Raw genomic sequence first — 18,276 nt, forward strand, 5'->3', positions numbered from 1 at the left:
CCCCCCCCTCCACCTTGGAATCGGGAGCAGAGTTTCTGCCTCCCAGCATGATAGAAACTGGGTTGTGATGGGTCCCCTGCCTGCAGCCTGCACAGCATTTCTCTTGGCACAGCCTGAGGTCTTTCTCCTTCTGTCCCAGTGCATTGTCGGTAGCCAATTGAGGGAGGCTTTGTTTGAACGTCGGTAACAAGAACGTGTTGGTAAAAGAAAACACTCCCCCTTCCCTCCTCTTTAATTGGCTTTTCTCAAGGCTGAGAACACGATTTGCCTCAGACAAGTGCGCAGTGAGTACACAAAAGCAGGACTGTTTAATTTGTGATGCCATTTCAGATGAAGTTGAATATTTTTAAACTCAGCAAGCAACACCACAGCTAAAAATGCTTAGCCTGTGAAAACAAATGTGTGGCAAATTTACACAAATCTCTTGACTCAGCTAGAGATGCTTTCAGCAGCAAGTACCCCAAAATGTGACCAAAAGGGGTTCACAGGACAGACCTTTATTTTTCTTGCATAAGACACATTCTGGAGGTGGGCTGTTACTGATATTGACTCAGGGCCCTGTGACATCAGCTTCCGAATTGGTGTCAGGGCCACTCTTTAAGTTCTCTCATGTCAACAGTTGGTAGGAGCAACTCCAAACATCATTTCCCACACAGCTGAGTTCAAAAGGGAGGAAACAGGGCGGCCCAGAACAGGGCCTGTGCCCCCTTACTTCTCTCTTATTAAGGAGGAGCTCATTCTGAGGACCCCATCTCCTCACACACTTCCCTTTACTTCCTACGGACATACACCCTCCCAGAGCTCAGGGAAACGTTCATCTTCTTTGAAATTACAGGCTCGCTGTGCAATGCCTAAGCAATACTGGGGTTTGCATAGGGAGGAGGGGCTCTGGCTGTGTGACCAACAATGTACTCCTCAGACCTTTTTACTTTGGACCTCAAAAGCCCTGGGTTCTAGTTTGGCCCTGTTACTCTCTTGCTCATGTATGAATACCGTGCTGAGCTAGATGCATCATCTTCAAGGCTTGGTATCGCCCCTAGGGGCACTTGGAAAGGGGGCAGCGAGAGTTTCTGCATTTCATCTAAAGTTTCCATGGCAAGAAACAATTTTGAAAACAGGTAAACTAGATCATTTTGAAGCAATCTTCTACCTCAGATGTTTCTAAATATCTACAAAATTGGCTGGCCAGTGTCTTTCCTCAGGTCTGCATTTTTATAGACACTGTGCAGATACAGAAGCAGATATTGACATAGCTACAAATGCAACTATAGACTGTGATATCTGCAGAGCAGATAGATTCATCTGTCAGGGAAGGCTCGGGGGAAGTCCAGCTGGGGCCAAGGGCTGGGGTGAACTGAGGGGCCCTGACCCTGTGAGAGTGAGTGAGACTTAGGGGTTCAGGACCACCTCCATGTCACCCAGTCAGAAGTGGCCCCATTTGGAGCTCCTGGCTCCTATAAGGAACTTGAGACTTGAACCTGCTGGATCTAGATCACTGTTGAATTTCAGCTGACAAATGATCCGTACAAAACCAAAGCCAGGGCAGAACTTGGCAGGTCCCCCTTATGTATGCATTTCTGCATTCTGGAGCTAAAGGCAGCCTTCAGGATGAGCAACCAGTGGTTCCACAGCTGCCCTCCAGGATTCCCCAAGAGGCCTTGGGGCTGGGGGCTCAGTGTGGCGGTACTTAAGCAGCCTTTGGGTAAGGTTTTATTAAATGCTTTGTCTTTACAATTTAGGACATTGGTCACCTTACTCTGAGAGCTTCATGACAAACAAACGTTTCCCAAAATCTAGAAGGACCTGACTAGAGGAAACTTTGGCCTCCTTTCCAAGAAGTATGCTCCTCTCCTTCCCCCCTCCCCTGCCCCCCATCAGTTTATGTCACACGGTTGTGATGAACGCTACTGGCAAGAAAAGGGAACTGATCTCTCCCCACCCCATGCTCTCTTCTGCCCGCTCTCTTTCTCCTTCTTCCTCTGATTATCCTCCTCCTTCTACCCTTCCCTTTCTCCTCCTCAATTTAATTTTAAAAGCTACTATTTATAGAGCACCAACTATGTGTCAGACATTGTGTTAAGCATCTACACGTATTTATCTCATTTAGTTCTCCCAACAACTCTATGCAGTGAAGAAAATGAGAGACAACAAAGGATAAATGCCGTGTTCGTTCAAGGTCACACAGCGAGGAAGCGGTAGGGTCAGAGCTGCTTGACTTTAGAGCCCCAGTTCTTTTGACAGCCTCTTTTTCAGGGGTGGGGATGGGGGGCACATGGCCCGGGAATCTAACCTGGGTCTCCCACATGGAAGGCGAGCATTCTACCGCTGAACCACCCGTGCACCCTTTTCCCAGCCCTTAAAAAAAAAACTTACTTTTTATTTTAAAAGGACAGTGTAGTGAAAACCTCTAAGCCCCTCAGCTAGCTTTGCTGACTGTGAACATCTTGTCACTCTTGTTCCATCTCTCTCTTTCTCTCAATATGTACACATACTTCCCTTTGGCCAAACCACCTGGAAGCTGGCTGAAGACACACATGACATTTTACCACTAAATATTTCAGTCTGAGATTATCCTGGAGAGTCAGGGTGGGCTAATCTAATCATGAGTCCTTACAAGTGGAAGAGGTAGGCAGTAATGTGGGTCAGAAAGAAATGACAATGGAAGAGGAGGCAGGAAAGGGTCAATTATACCTTCGTTGAATTGAAATTAGAGGAAGAGGAGGGAAGCAAGGAATATACTTGCTGGGCATGGCCCTCAGCTGCCAATAGACAAAGAAACGGGGGCTTCAGTTCTGCAATTGCAAGGAACTGATTTCTGCAACAACCGGAATGAGCTAAGAAATAGATCCTTCCTAGAGCCTCCTGAAAGGAAGGCAGCTCTAGTGACACCTTGACGTTAGCTTGGAGAGACCCATATCAGACTGCTCACCTACAAACTGTAAGATAATACATTTGTGTTATACAAGCTGCTAATTTTGTGGTAATTTGTTACTGCGACAATAGAAAACGAATACCAGTGCAATGGTGATAGATCCCTTCCCAGTTTCAGAATATTCTGGTGCATAGCAACTGATGTCACAGATAGGATTCTAGAAGAGCAGGTCATGGAGAAGGGCTAGTGGTTTAGAAGCTCTTGGGTGGAGGCATACGGGTTATTAAAGAAGCAGCATCTGAAAATCCAAGGATCTGAGTGTAGGTAGAGCAATTTTTCTGCAAGACGTGTCAAAGCTGTCACCGTGGCTGCATTCTGAGGAGGCATCAGAGGACCCGTGGAAGGACTGGTAAATGGGTATGTGGTGGGCAGGAGCTGGAACAGCTGTGAGGGTATCCAGCAGCAGGAGACACTCAGCGACAAATTTCCTTATTGCACATCTGATGACAAATCTGTTGGGAAGAATAGGTTTTCCCTCATTCATTCAACAAAGCTTTATTGAGTATCTACTGTGCATCAGACTCTGTTCTAGACTCTGAGGAGAAAACAGAGAACAAAACAGATAAGGTCTCTGTGTTCCTTATGCTTACATTCTAGTAGGGGAAATAGGCAAAAGGGCTAGTGGATGAATAAATGAACAAGGTAATTTCTGATACTGACTTCTGCTATGAAGAAAATGAAAACCTGTGTGATGGGGCAATGATTGGGAAATCCTCTTTGAGATGGGGAGCTCATCTGAGCTGAGACAGTGACAAGAAAGAGCAAGTTATGCTGTGTTTGGCGAAGAGCTGGTGCAAAGGACCTGGAGGTAGGAATGAGACTGGCACATTCCAGGAAAAGAAAGAAGGCAAAGGTGGCACACTAACGGTGAACAAGGAAGACGATGACGTGAAAAAGAGTGGTAGGTGGGCTGGGATAGATTAGGAAGGGTCTTCCCTTCAGCCAGGATGAGGAATTGAGATCTTATTTAAAGTGTAAGAGGAATCCATTGGAGGTGAGTGACGTGACTAGATACATGTTTATTTGTTTGTTTAATAGTAAAAACATTTCCTACCCAATGAACTAGGACAGAGTTGGCTTTAAATACTTTTTCTTTTGGGGAGGGAATATAACACCTCTACTCAAGAGAAAATTAAAGACCTAACATTCTTACAATCCACAAGTTTATTTTTATTTTTTATAGCTCTTATAAAAGCTATAAGAGCTTTGTGGTTCTCACAAAATGTGCTTCTCTGGATGGAGCAGGCTGGTACTTCAGTTGAACCAGGTATCCTTCTCTTTGGCTTCCTTTCTTCCTGATCATTTTCCTTCACACGTTTCAGGAAGCTATCTCCGCTCTTAGAGTGCTTAATATGCTCAATATGTACATTAATTCTCTTGACAAGAATCTTGCCCTTCACTTGTTTTGTTCGCAACAATTCCACAGCATGCTTTCAGTTCTGCTAGGGCAGCATTTGCGGCATTCCTTTTTGATCAGTGCCCATTCCCTCGATGTCTATGATATCACTTTTCTTGTAGATTCGCATGTATGTGGTCAAAGGAACAGCTCCATGTTTTCTAAAAGGTCTAGAAAACATAGTGTGTGCTTCTCCTCTTTCCCTTTGTGTTCATCATGTTGGCAAATTACTGCAAGATGGTGACTCTAGCAGATACACGTTTTTAAAAAAGTCTTTCTAGGTTGTGTGGAGAATGGATTCAGGGAATAAAAAAGGAATATGGCAGAAAACTTGGAAACCTCTACAGAAGTCCATGTGAGAGAAAACAATTGTCTGGACTAAGACAGTGGCAGAGGAGATAATGAAATGTATACAGGTTTTGGAGAAACAGTGTATGCTGGTTTGAAAGGATGTATGGACCATAGAAAAGCCATGTTTTAATCAAAATCCCACTTCATAAAGGCAGAATAATCCCTATTCAATACTGTATATTTGAAACTGTAATCAGATCATCTCCCTGGAGATGTGATTTAATCAACAGTGGTTGTTAAACTGGATTAGGTGACGACATGTCTCCACCCATTTGGGTGGGTCTTGATAAGTTTCTGCAGTCCTATAAAAGAGGAAGCATTTTGGGGAATGAAGGAGATTTGGAGAGAGCAGAGAATGCTGCAGCACCACGAAGCAGAGAGTCCACCAGCTAGCGACCTTTAGAGATGAAGAAGGAAAAGGCCTCCCGGGGAGTTTCGTGAAGGGAAACCAGGAGAGAAAGCTAACAAACTAGAACACAGTGTGAAGGTTCCCTGATGAATGAGCAGCTGGAGAAGTAGGAAAAAGGAAAAATACAGGATGCTTTTTTTTTTTTAGTTTTTTTTTTTCTTTTTCAGGATGCTTTTTATGAGTTGAGATAGCAATATTGCCTGAAAATATTGTTTGCTTTGTTGGGAAATGCAAAACTAAACTTTTTCCCTTATGCAGTGAAATTTAGTTTTCAAGCTAAGAGTGTGGGGTGCAACCAGAGCTCAGAAAAACAAGTGTCCACTGGGGGTCTAAGAAGGTAAAGAGGCTTTCTGGAGAAGGTGATGGGAGGAGTCTCCATCACTGTCTTGCTCTCTTGTCTTACCCACCACTTTGTCTTTCAGCTCTCTGCTTGGATCCTTCTACCACAGGCAGAGTGACTGCCTGCATTGTCAGACAGCCCCTGTTTTGGTTTTCTGGCTGCTAAAACAAATACCATACATTGGATTGGCTTTAATAACAGGCTGTTATTGGCTAAGGGTTTCAGAGACTAGAAGGCTTGCTTCCTTCCAGGGTCAGTATCTTGTAGCTGGTCAGCAATCTTTGGGGTTTCTTGTTTTTTCCTCAAGATGGCAAAGCACAGTGCAGTGTCCTCTTTTTTCTTTTCTAGTCCCCTTGACTTCCAACTTCTTGTTGCTCCTGTGGCACCTCTCTGTGGCCATCTCTATAAAGCCTCCAGTAATAGAATTAAGACACATTCTGATTCCATTGGCTAAACCTTAACTGAAGCAAGGTCATCGAAAGGTCCAATTTACATTTGGTGTACACCCACAGGAATGGAAGTTTGAGAACATGTTGTTCTGCACTACGTAACTCCAAGCCACCACAACCTCTTATCGCTTGCTTGCTACCATAAGTGGCCCAATAGGACTCTGTCCACTTGCCCTGGGTGTCATACCCAATAATAATAGTTTTCACTGCTGTAGCACTTTTTATGTGCTAGGCACTATTGTAAGTTTTCTGTGTATTTAACTCACTAGTCAAATCAACACAATTAAATAAGTACTATTTTAATCTCTGCTTTAGATGAAGATACCAGGTACAGAGGGTTTGAATAACTTGCCTAAAATCACAGAGCTACTGGGGGTTAAAGCTGGGATTTGGACACAGGCAATCTGACTGCCAAGTCTGAGCTCTCCAGTGCTGGCCTCTGGATTCTGTAGTTGGTGTCCGGGTCATTTCTATAACCAATTAAGCAGTTTGGCAGTTTAAACAAATGATTACAAGTGTGGTTTTCTTCAGATATATACTTATTTATGTATATAATTTTGCCCAAGTTAGACGTTTACTGCAAGACAGAATGGTTCTCATGGGGGAGGAGGGTCATTTTGTCTCCCTAGGGGGCATATGGCAATGAATGGAATCATTTTTGTTGTCACAACTGGGCATGGGATGCTATTGGCATCTAGTGGGTAGAGGGCCAGGTGCTGCTTAACATCCTACAATGCACAGGACAGCCTCTCACAAATAAGAATTATCTGGCCCAAAATGCCAATAGGGCTCAAGTCGAGAAACCCCACATAGGTGAATTTAAGTCAGGGCATGTGCACACACTTGCGAACAATCAACAAGCAGGTTGGTCAATTGATAATATCTGTGCAGTGTCAGGGGCTGTGGCACATGCCAGGGAGCAGCTGTGTTGTAATTTCCAATTACCCACTCTAGCCTTGAGAATGGGACATTTAAGATAGCATAAAATGGAATAATAACCTGCTGGTTGTCATGAAAGAGAGCATCCACATGCATTAGTGCAAGATATCCTTGACCGATCCTGTGATGTCCATGAGCCATAATGAACACATAAGGAGACTGGAAGCTGAGACAATTGTCTAAGAAATCACCTGGTCTTTAGCCCAGGGCCTGGGGTATCCAGTTCTGGCCATGCTGTGCTTGAGGAATGCTGGGAGCCATTAGGGGAAGTGGCCACTGGGCTGAAGGGCAGTGGGGTGGCCCTAGGCTGGAGGGGAGCTGCAGGTCTCCTGCAGAATTGGAACCCCAGAGCATGGGCTCTCCAAGGGAGTGAAGACGGAGAGTGAAATGGACAGAATGGGGGGGGGGGCAGGGGAAGAGGGACTCATGAAGGAAGCAAGACAGGAGTCCCAGTGGGGTGGATGACTGCCAGCTCGTATGTCCAAGGGGCAGAATTTGCCTTTTAACCTACCAAAATAGAAAAGATTCTGAAAAAAAAAAAAATCAAAATGATAAAGGAGTTTTCTGTTTTTCATTTTTTTTTAATGAAAGAGTGCCCTGAAAGGGGAACTCTTACCTAATGCCCATGGGACATTAGATTATCATGCCCTTTTAGAAAGTTGACTAAAAATATGAATCAAGAGGACTCATACTATTAATAGTTTTTGATATAGTAATTCCAGTTCTAGAGTCTATCTTTAGAAATAATCAAGGATTATGTTATGATGTGCATCACTTAAAACAGCAAGAAAATTGAAAACAAATGTAATTAAATGCCAGGAAAAAGAGCATTGGTTCAATAAACTTCACAACATGATATGATGCAGTCATTAAAAATCATTTTTATACATGGTAGAAAATCTAAGAGCTAACATGAAGTGAGGTCTTGCCACCTGCCATAGCTTGGATGGACCATAATTGTGGTCTGCAGAATCTCATTTAGTCCTCCAGAGCATCCCACAGGTTATCTCCCTTTTTAAGATGAGGAAGCTGAGGCACTATGAGGCTCAGCTAATAAGTTGCAGTTCTGAACTGAACTTGGGTTTTTCTCCTTGTGTAAAGAGCAAGGGAAAAGCCCAGTGGAGTTTGGTTTATAGAAACTCTGGGGATAAGATTGTGCAGAAGCTAAGGATACAACTCTGAATATATTCCAGGGTAAAAGACAGTGGCTGGAAATAATTCCAAGGACAATAGTGGTGGGACTGTGACAGATTTTTTTTCTCTCTCTTTTCTGCTTTCCAAAATGTATTTAAGGAGCAAATACAACTTTCATAATAAGGAGGAAGAGAGAATTGAGCATATACATCTAAAGTCAAAGAGAAATGAATGAGATACAAACAAACAAGCAAAAAACCAACCAGGGCCATTGGGTTTTGTTGGAGAATAATAGGTGAGGGATGTTTAAGAAAGCCATTTCCTTAAAGAAAGAAAAGAAAGAGAGGAGGGGTCTCAGGCATTCCAGGTTTGCAGTTGACATGAAGCAGAGTATTACGATGGAAAGAAATATGGGTAAGCCAGGTGGGACTGCCATTTTCCTGAGCACACTGAATTCTACACCCCCCACCTGCCCCCAACCCTTATTTTCCTTCAGAGGAACCAGTGTCCCTGTGATCTTGGTCGGATTAGCTGTGAGCCTGCCCACTTTCTTGGGCTGCCAGCAGCCTTGAGAAGATGAAGGCATCCGTGGTTCTCTCCCTCATTGGCTACCTGATGGTGCCAAGTGGCGCTTACGTCTTAGGGCGCTGCGTTGTGGCTAAGAAGCTCCATAAAGGAGGCCTGAATTATTTTGAGGGCTACAGCCTTGAAAACTGTGAGTAGTCCCTTCTCACCCTCCCTCTCTCCTTAGCTCCTTGCCTTCCATCCCCTGCCCAGGCATCCCCAATTCCAGCTTTCTTTAGCGTCACACCCCTCCTGTTCTGTCTTAGGGGTGTGCCTGGCTTATTTTGAGAGCAAGTTCAACCCCACGGCCGTCTACGATAATTTGAAGGAGAACTACACTGGCTTCGGCCTCTTTCAGATCCGGAACAATGACTGGTGTGACCATGGCAAGAATCGCTGCCACATGGCATGCTCCGGTAGGTTGTTCCACGCAGGAACTAGGGGCTATGGGGATGCCTTCATGTGGCTAGAGTCAAACTACAAGGGTTTGGAGGAGGAAGAGGGAGGGCCTGGTAGGAGCTGGGCTGAACCATATCCAGGTCCAGCATGGACGGTGAGAAAGGCCTATGGTGAGTCAGGCATGGCAGCCTGAGAGTGGAGTGATGGACTCATGTCCAAATGGATGAAGAAGATGTCAGGATATTGAGAGGAGGAAGAAAGGAGGCTGCAGGCAATACCAGTTGACAAGCCTGAAGTGTGGGACCAGAGGGCTCTGACTGGGCCTGATTGCACCCACACTTGGCCACCATCTGCTTCTTCAAGGGGAATAAATGCCGCCACTGATAGGCAGAACAGGAAATAAGCAGGCCCATCCCAAGGGCAGCTTGTCCTGCTTCTTTTGGGAAGACCCAAGTATCCATGGTAACAAGGAGGTGGTTTCCCAGAATTCACTCATTCCATGAGTGTTTGTTAAGCACTCTGTAAATGCCAGGCACCACTCTATGTGCTAAGGATATTTCAGTGAACAAAAGAAAGCCCCTGCCTGCATGGCGTTGACATTTGAGTGCTTGCTAACTGCCAGGTACTCTTATAAGCCTTTCACAGGTGTTAATTCTAATCTTCACAATGACCCCCATGAGGTGGATACTCTTATTATCCATTTCCCCATTCTATAAATGGGGGAACTGAGGCCCTGCAGCCTCGTAGCTGATGAGTGGCATAGCTGGAAGGCAAACCCAAGCAGTGTGGCTCCCAAGTCGGGTTTAACCATGAGGTTGCACAACCAGGAAGCACCCTCCATAACACCTGGGCCTGCCGTTGTGCAGCATCCTCAGGGTTTCCTAATGAGCACCTCACTGCATCTTCATGGGTGAGAAACATTCCAGAGCCTGTGGCTTCTGAGCTGGGCCTTTAGGAGACAGAGTGGAGAGGGCATGGTAAAGGCTTGCAGCCTTCTTACATGGCCTGGGGAACACATGTTTTGTGTTGGGCTCCAAGCTTGGCATGAGGAACCCAGAAATAAGACAGTTTCCAGATTCAAGGAGAGGTAGGACTGCAAAGTAGGATGGGCAGGAGCAGAAACCACACAGGAACCCAGTGGGAATTCCAGCTGTTCCAGTTACAAGTTGATTGACTTTGTGCGCTTCCTAAAGCTTCCTCACCTGAGAAGTAGGAACAATATTAACCGCTTCTTAGGATTTCCATGAGCATTAGATGGGATAATGTATGTAAAATGCTGTTTAGGGCCCATAGTGAGATTCAAAGATCACAGTCTAGTGAGGGAAGCAAACACTTTAAGAAAGTAATTTAATTACTGTGATGGAACATTCAATGTCACCCCGAGCTTCCTAGTAGCCAAGCAAAAAAAGAAAAGAAACACAGTGACTCATGATTTAAATCTCCTAAGAGTAGATATGTTTATAGACTAAGACTATGTAGGCTAGATATCCTGAAAATCCCCCCGTTAAGTAAAGCACAAAAATGAAATTCACAGGTTTAATGATCACTGTGTAGACAGGGTCTGAACAAGGCAGGGAGGTACACTGGAGCCGCCACAGAAAGCTGAGACCCCAAGGGCTACACCATTAGTGAAAGAGATTAACTAAAAAGTCCAGAAAGTCAATAATTAAAAAAAACTTTATTGACAAAACAAAACAACATACAAATACGAACATTCTTAACATATGAACATTCCATACTTGGTGTACAATCAATGGCTCACAAGGTCATCATGTAGTAGTATATTCATCACCATGATCATTTCTTAGAACATTTGAGTCAATCCAGAAAAAGAAAAAAAAAGAAAGAAAAAACTCATACATACCATACCTCTTACCCTCCTTCTCAGTGACCACTAGTATTTCCATCTACCCAATATATTTTAACCTTTGTTCACCCTATTTTTTCCTATACCCCTTACCACTCCCTTTTATTGATCACTAGTATTTAAAACTACGCAATTTATTTTAACATTTGTTCCCCATTATTTATTTATTGTTTATCCATATTTTTTACTCATCTGTCTATACCGTAGATAAAAGGAGCATCTTTTTATCTACGCAGTCACATTGCAAAACCTATGTCACTAAACAATCATCTTCAAGAAACATGGCTACTGGAACACACTCTACAGTTTCAAGCACTTCCCTCTAGCCACTCTAATACACCTCAAACTAAAAAGGGGATATCTATATAATGTGTGAGAATAACCTCCAGGATAACCTCTCTACTCTGTTTCTCTCAGCCACTGATACTTTGTCTCATTTCTCTCTCCCCCCTTTGGGTTGAGGTTTTCTCAATCCCTTGATGCTGAGTCCCTGCTCATTCTAGGACTTCTGTCTAACGTTGCCAGGAAGATTTACACCCTTGGGAGTCATGTCTCACGTAGAGAGGGAGAGGGCGATGAGTTTGCTTGCCATATTGGCTGTGACAGAGAGGCCACATCTGAGAAACAAAAGAGAAAGTAAAGAATTTTGAGAGGGAAAACAATCTTTCCTGAAGTTTTATAACCACAAACCAATAGGATTAACAGGGAAGCACAGCACCGTGAGTAAGAGGTACTAGATCCTGTTCTAAGTAGTGTGGGTGGTGGAAGAGAAAATGCATCTGAGCCCTAAGCTGTGGGTATCATTGGTTTCACCCATCTTGGGAGTGGGCACCATCTTTATCCCCCCATGTGTCTTGAATGGCGGGATCAGGGAAGAAAGAAATTGAGCTAAACTAAGGATTTGAGGTTCTGTTTTACAGGCAACTCAGGGGTACTGATGTGATGTTTTAAGGAAAAGCAATCAGATTAGATTAGGGAATGAGGAGATTGCAGTGTAGGCAAGTAGGAGAGTATCACAATAGTCTCATGTGGGGTCTTGGTTTCTGCATTCCAAGGAGAGAATGAAAGTGAAGGGATGAATGCATGGACATGCTGGCTGGATACCACAGGGCCTTCTCATACGTCGTTCCCTTTACCTGGGACATTTCTCCTCCTATTAATCCCTCATCCCTCTTTCCTTTCCTACACCTTTAGATGTCACTTGGGCCAATAACTCTTCCCTGATCTTTCAAGTCTGAATTAGGTGCCTCTTTCAAATGACCCCACATCACATTGTATTCACCCCATCATTCCAGGTGACTCTTGCATTATATTCTCCTGCTTCTCATAGTGCCTAGCACAGAAAAAAAATTCAATATGCATATATTTTTAAATGAAAAAAATATTTATAAGAGATACAAGAAAAAATGGATTTAGTAAAATATGACCACATCCTGGTATCTTCTAGTGTGTCCTGAGAAAAATCTAGAGATAGATTTATTCTTGGAAATACACCGAAGCCCCTCTACTTGAGTACCCTGTACTCTCCCTGACATCATTCAGTGATTTAGCTGCCACATGCTGGCATGGTATCGTTCCACTTTACTTTCTCCACAGATTTACTGAATCCAAACTTAAAGAAGACAATAGCATGTGCCAAGAAAATTGTACAAGGAAAAGATGGGATGGGATCATGGTAAGTTATACATCTTTAAAATGACCTGTATTAAAAATTTTCACCCATTATATTTAATGGAATCCTAATCTTGGCCTCTGTATACCTCCAATCCCAAACGATTCAGCTGAACACGATGGAATTCTACAACCCCAAGGCCACAGAAAGAAAGAAAGAATTATCAGACAAGTTGCCTTGAGTTGAACATTTGTTTTTTATTTCCAAATCTTGTTTAGGGTTGTACAGGATGCTAGAAAAAACATTCTTGTATATTAATCTCTGGGAATCTCTTTGATTATTTTTTTCATATGAATTTCTACCAGGATTTGAATGCTTAGAAGGCTCTTTATGTTTGTTGTGAAATGACTCTCCAACCAGCTTATTGAGTTTAGTGGAATGCCTATTTACTATATCCTTACCAATCTTGTTATAAAACGATTGCCAAAGTGATTAACAATTTTGTCTTACATTCTTTTGCATTTTATGATACATTGTGAGGGTGTCTTCTCCCCATGCTTCTTAAATATTTATGCTCTTTTTTTTTTTTTTCCTGTCCCTGTCCTTTGCCCTTTAAAAAAATTCCGGTAATCATATTGGTATGAAAGAACTCTTTAGATATTAGATAAACTCTTTTCATATTAGAGTAGATGTTAATATTTGTTGTATATTTGTTGCCCAAAATAACTGCAATTCTGATTGTCCTCTTTAACCAGATATTTGCTTAGGAAAATCTTTTCTGAATTTCTAAAATTTACAAGTCATTGGGCCAGTGTCTGACTTCTTACGTTCAACATTATATTTGTAAATTTCATTCATATTGTCATATGTATTTGGCAATTCATTCATTCTCATCCATCCATAGTATGGATATACCACAATTTATTTATCCATTCTTCTGTTGGAAATTTGGGTAGTTTCCATTTTTAAAGTGCTGCTACGAATATTTTATACTTATCTTTTGGTGGATATATAAAAAGATATCCATTGGTTATACCTATTTTCATATTCAGTATACTTTGCCAAATAGTCTTCAAAAGAGACTATCAATTTACACTCTACCAGAAGTTTTGCTTTTTCATTGCTCCACATTCTCACCCAGGCTTGGTATTCTCTTGTTAATGCTCATAGGTGTATAGTGATAGTGTTGTGGTTTTACTATTCATTTCTCTGATGATCTGTAAGGTTGAGCTTCTTTTTAAAATGTTTCTTGGCCATTTATATATCCTTTCTTGTGCGTGTGAAGTGTCTGTTCAAATCTTTTGTCATTTTTTTTCTGTTGTGTTATCTTTTTCTTATTAATTTGTTAGGAGCTATTTGTACATTCTGGATAAGAATATCTGTTGGATACATTTTTGCAAATAGGGTCTTTCCTTCTGTTGGTTACCTTTTCACATTCTTAATGGTGTCTTAATAAACTGTTCTTAGTCTTAATACAGTATAATTTATCATTTTTTCCCTTTATAGTTATTTTTGGTTATTTAAATAATATTTGCCTATTCTTAGGTCATGATGGTGCCCCCTTTCCTTCTTATATTATTTCCCCATAGACTCAAAGTTAGTTTTATCCTCTTTACCCTTCCTTGAATGAGGACAGATTCACCCATAATCTGTATTTGCCAATAGATGGGTTGTGTAGCTTTTTCTTATCTCTGATCACTTTATGTGGGTGATATTCAGACCCCCTTCTCATATGTCCATTGAGGGATAGGTTGGTGTGCATGTCCTCTGGCCCAATTTCCAACTTGGAGATTTTTCTGATATGGGTGTCTGATAGGCTGAACCAGTGGATTACATGAAAGTCTATTTTTAGTAAGTACTGTTACCACCTTATCAATGTCATTTATGGTGGCAGGTCTAGGCCATGCATTAGTGCCACCACTGAATGCCACCTACCCCTGCCTTCTCTGTCTTCCCCCTCCCCATTCCATATCTCAGTTAGCTGTCTGGTTGATTCTGGAATTGTAGTCTCCAGATAGGTCTAAAAGCAATGCCTTATTTCTTCAGTTCTAGATTACACAATTTTTAATATTTTTCATATTTTTGAGACTTCTGAAATGAGAGTTTAGCTTGCAGTCGTGTCCTCTTCTAACTTGTCAAATCACTGATGCATCTTACAATTGAAGGCATCTTACAATAGCGGAAATACTTTAATAATAGCTACCGTTTCTTGACTGCTTAGCGTGTGGGCTTTGCATGCTCACGAATCCTCACGAATCTCCCTGCAGTGAGTATTCTTAACCCCATAGTAAAAACGAGGAAATGGCGTTACAGAGAGAGAAAATAACTTACCCAGAGCCATGACTATAGGATTTATCCTGGGCCAGCGCTATCCCAAACCTGAGTTTCCACCAGGCTACTTAGAGCTAGGGATGGTTGGCACAGGTGATCTATGCTGGGGTTGTGCAGAAGACAGCCAAATGATGGGGTCCTGTTCTCCTAAGGACTCAGCCTGAGGGTTTCCAAGCAGGGTCAGACAGTGGGGGAGGAACAACTCATCTTCAGACCTGCAGGCGGGCTCACTCTCACTAGTGACAGTCAGGGTGGGTGTTCCTTACTGTAACCCAGAAGCCCTGTAGGCAACAGAGGCCTTGTCTAGAATCTGGCGACAGGTGGTATGTCCATCTCCAAGGTCAGGGCTTTTCACTGTGGCTTTTTTGTTTTTTTCTGTGTCTTCATATGCATGTGAGAGCTAAATTTAGCCAGAGATTTTGTCTGTTTTTCTTATCTCTAAATATACCAGCATATAGCCCTGTGCCTGGCACATAATAGTTGCCCACTAAATGTTTGTTGAAAGACTGAGGCTGCATTTGGGGTCACTACCCTATTTTTAAAATTTTATTATTTTTTCAAATAAAGGCAACACATACATATTTAAAAATAAACTTTTCCCTCTCAACAGCCATGCAAAGGCTACCACTGTTAATGTCTTATAAATCAGAGAAAAATGAGCGCACAAATATTTTAAAAATACATAAAATCCCAGTGTACACACTGACCTGTCCCTTGTTTTTTTTCATTTATTAATAGAGCTTAGAAATCTTCATTTCTCCCATCATAACAGCTGCTGAGTATCCCAAGATATGGATGCTACAGGGCGGTTTATCTGCCAATCTCCAACTGATGAACATTTAAGTGGTTTCCACATTTGTTGTAGGTGTTGTTTCAAACAATTCTGCAATGAGCATTTTGCTCTTAGAACTTCTGCTCTTAGAACTTGGGTGTTCTTTCAAGTGCATCCTTAGGGGAATCTCTTGCAGAGGATTTGCTAAGACTATTAGAGACATTAAAAGTTGGAGAGAGATGCTCAATGCCTTTGGGAGAGGGCACATATTGAGGGGCCTCTGTGCCCCCAGCTTATCAGCCCGGGGTGTTAAAAACTCATGCAATTTTTGGAAATTTACATGTGGAACATGAGATCATTCCATTTTGCTTTGCATTTTTAAACTGCAAAGAAGTTGAGCCTTTTTTTTCATGTGTATACTGGCTATTTTTCTGGGACCTGCTTATTCATAATTGCTGCCCATTTTTCTACTAGGTTGATAATGTTTTCTTTTCTTCCTACTGATTTTGATGTGTCCTTTACAAATTAGCGTTATTAGACCTTTGTCCATCATTTCCTTGTAAATTGTTTTTTCAGAATTGTTATTTGTATTTTGACTCTGTTGATGGTGTTTCCATCATTCAGGAGTTTTATGGAACAAAACTGAATTTTTTCTTTTGTGTCTTCCGTGTTCATAAGAAATCTTGCTAGAAAGGTCTTTTCTACTCCATGATTGTAAAGGAATTAAGCCTCATTTTCCTGCAGATTAGAATAATACCTGGCATAAAATAAGCCTAATATTAAGTTTTTGTTTAATAAATTAGAAAAAAGAATTTTTATGGTTTCATGGCTTTTTTTGGGTATGCTGTATGGTGGGGGTCACATTTCATTCTTTTCCATGTGAGTATCCCGTTATTGTATCACGTTTTTTTAAATTTGCTTTCTTTCTTTCTTTGCTTGCTTGTTTGTTTTTTTGGGACGCACATGGGCCGGGAATCAAACCTGGGTCTCCCACATGGCAGGCAAAAATTCTACCACTGAACTACCCTTGCACCCCTTTGGTTTCATGTTTTTACATTTAAAATTTTTTGGCCCTCTTGGAATTTATTTTGGTATAAAAAGTGACGTTGGAATTCAGCTTTCTATTTCCCAAATGGCTGGTCGGTGGTCTCAGCACCAATTATTAACCCATTTTCCTACTGATTTAGTAGAATGCATTTTCACATAGAAGTCCCCTTATTCATGTGAACTGCCTCCTGGATATTTGAAATCTCTTTCATACATGGTTTCAACTTTCCAATTAATTTGGAAACTTGGCTGACTTTTTTAGCCTAAGCACTAGGGAGCTAAAATCATCTTTATTGCATGGCCCTAAACAGAGATATACTATTTAGGGGCCAGGCTGACGAAGGCCTTCCCACTTGCTCAGGATTCTCAGTAAAGTGAACTCTTCTAAGTTAGTCGGCAGCAATGTCTTTCCCCAAGTTCAGATCAGATTGTCCTGCAGAGTCTGGGCAGGCAGAAAAGAAGACCGAGGCTGCACATGAGCACAGGAGCCCCTCCTGCAATGTCTGGGTTGGACATCCTTGGGGTTTCTGAAAATCCATGTGTATGTGTTTTCCCTGCTGATCCATAGCTATGAGGGAACAGGGGTCACAGCCTCTGTGAGACCCCCTACCCTAGAAGACCCTTGGAGGCCAGCACTACTGAGGGGTGGGGCTGGCTAAACAGGATGTCTAATGGCCGGCAGCTGGCCTGATGAGTCTCACCTGGGACTCAGAACAAGGGGCTCACTTTCAGGGCTTCCAGGAGAAAAGGTTGGAGAAACACTTGGTCCAGCAAATAGGAGTGGGAAGGAATTTTGTAAGGCAGGCACATGGAAAGGTAAAAGGGGCCCTAGCTCAGGTCTCGGGTCTGCCAAGGACTCACTGTGTGACCTTGGGCAAGTCACAGGATTACCTGGAAGCTCAGTTCAGTTATTAATACCCACCTTGTGTAGTTGGAGGAGGATTTCACAGTTGAGTCTCCCCATCTTACAGTGTGGGGTTTATGAAAAGAGGTGTGGGGATGGGAGGGGGAACACGAGGATATCGGGTGCGCCACCAGAAAGAGAGATGTACTCCAGATGCATGTGGCCACAGCAGGGGTAGCAAATGCCAGTACTCTGGGGACTAGGCAGGGGGTGTAACGAGGCCAGGAGGGGCTGTGGATCTACAAGATCCTGTGCTCAACTGCAAGGCCCACCTCCCATTTGCTCTCCTGGGTCTTCCTCTTCGCAGGCCCTCCTGGACCCTGAATTGCCAGTACTCTGACACTCTGGCACGGTGGCTGGACGGATGCAAGCTGTAGGCACCTGGGTGCCCCCAACTACACTCACCAGTGGCATCCTCTGAATGAAGATGCTCTTCTGTTTGCCTCCTTTGCCGAATCCTGTTGATCATTTCACTGCTTGACAGCTCCAAGTGGAAAAGGACAAAAGTTTGCTCTGTTCAGGGATGCAGAATAAACCAGTGAGTTACTCAACCTGGGCCAAAGGTCTCCACTTGTGTTATTATATTATACTTGTTACCGTTCTTACCGTTAGTGTCATGATTTATTAGAATTTAATCTCAGATGGTGGGGAGGACCTGAAGGAAGGAAACTGTCTGGAAAACAAGATGTGCCCATGAATGTCAATATTAAAAAGGAAAAGATACAATGGAACAAAAGGTGAGTCAAAGAGAGGAAGAGAGTATGGCCACAAGTAGGGCCTCCAGTCCCCAAGGTACAAGCAAGGGAATGCAGTAATCCTCTTTGCTTTTC

The 18,276-nt window shown here is 42.7% G+C and overlaps 1 protein-coding gene across 3 annotated transcripts; it reads left to right on the forward strand.

The window, feature by feature from the left end:
• The first annotated feature begins 207 nt into the window (after nt 1-207).
• Nucleotides 208-18,002, forward strand: LYZL4 (lysozyme like 4). 3 transcript variants are annotated; one of them, XM_077130396.1, is made up of 5 exons: nt 208-284; nt 8,447-8,665; nt 8,781-8,930; nt 12,377-12,455; nt 17,754-18,002. In XM_077130396.1, exons 2-5 carry the CDS (start codon nt 8,527-8,529, stop codon nt 17,821-17,823), a joined length of 438 nt encoding a protein of 145 aa, XP_076986511.1. In that variant the 5' UTR covers nt 208-284; nt 8,447-8,526; the 3' UTR covers nt 17,824-18,002. The 3 variants fall into 3 exon arrangements, with proteins under 3 accessions (XP_076986511.1, XP_076986510.1, XP_076986509.1); XM_077130395.1 differs by lacking the exon at nt 208-284 and adding an exon at nt 3,088-3,289; XM_077130394.1 differs by lacking the exon at nt 208-284 and adding an exon at nt 3,088-3,281.
• The last annotated feature ends 274 nt before the right edge of the window (nt 18,003-18,276 follow it).

The sequence above is a fragment of the Tamandua tetradactyla genome, chromosome 15 (genome assembly GCF_023851605.1).
Source record: "Tamandua tetradactyla isolate mTamTet1 chromosome 15, mTamTet1.pri, whole genome shotgun sequence".
NCBI classification, from domain to species: Eukaryota; Metazoa; Chordata; class Mammalia; order Pilosa; family Myrmecophagidae; genus Tamandua; species Tamandua tetradactyla.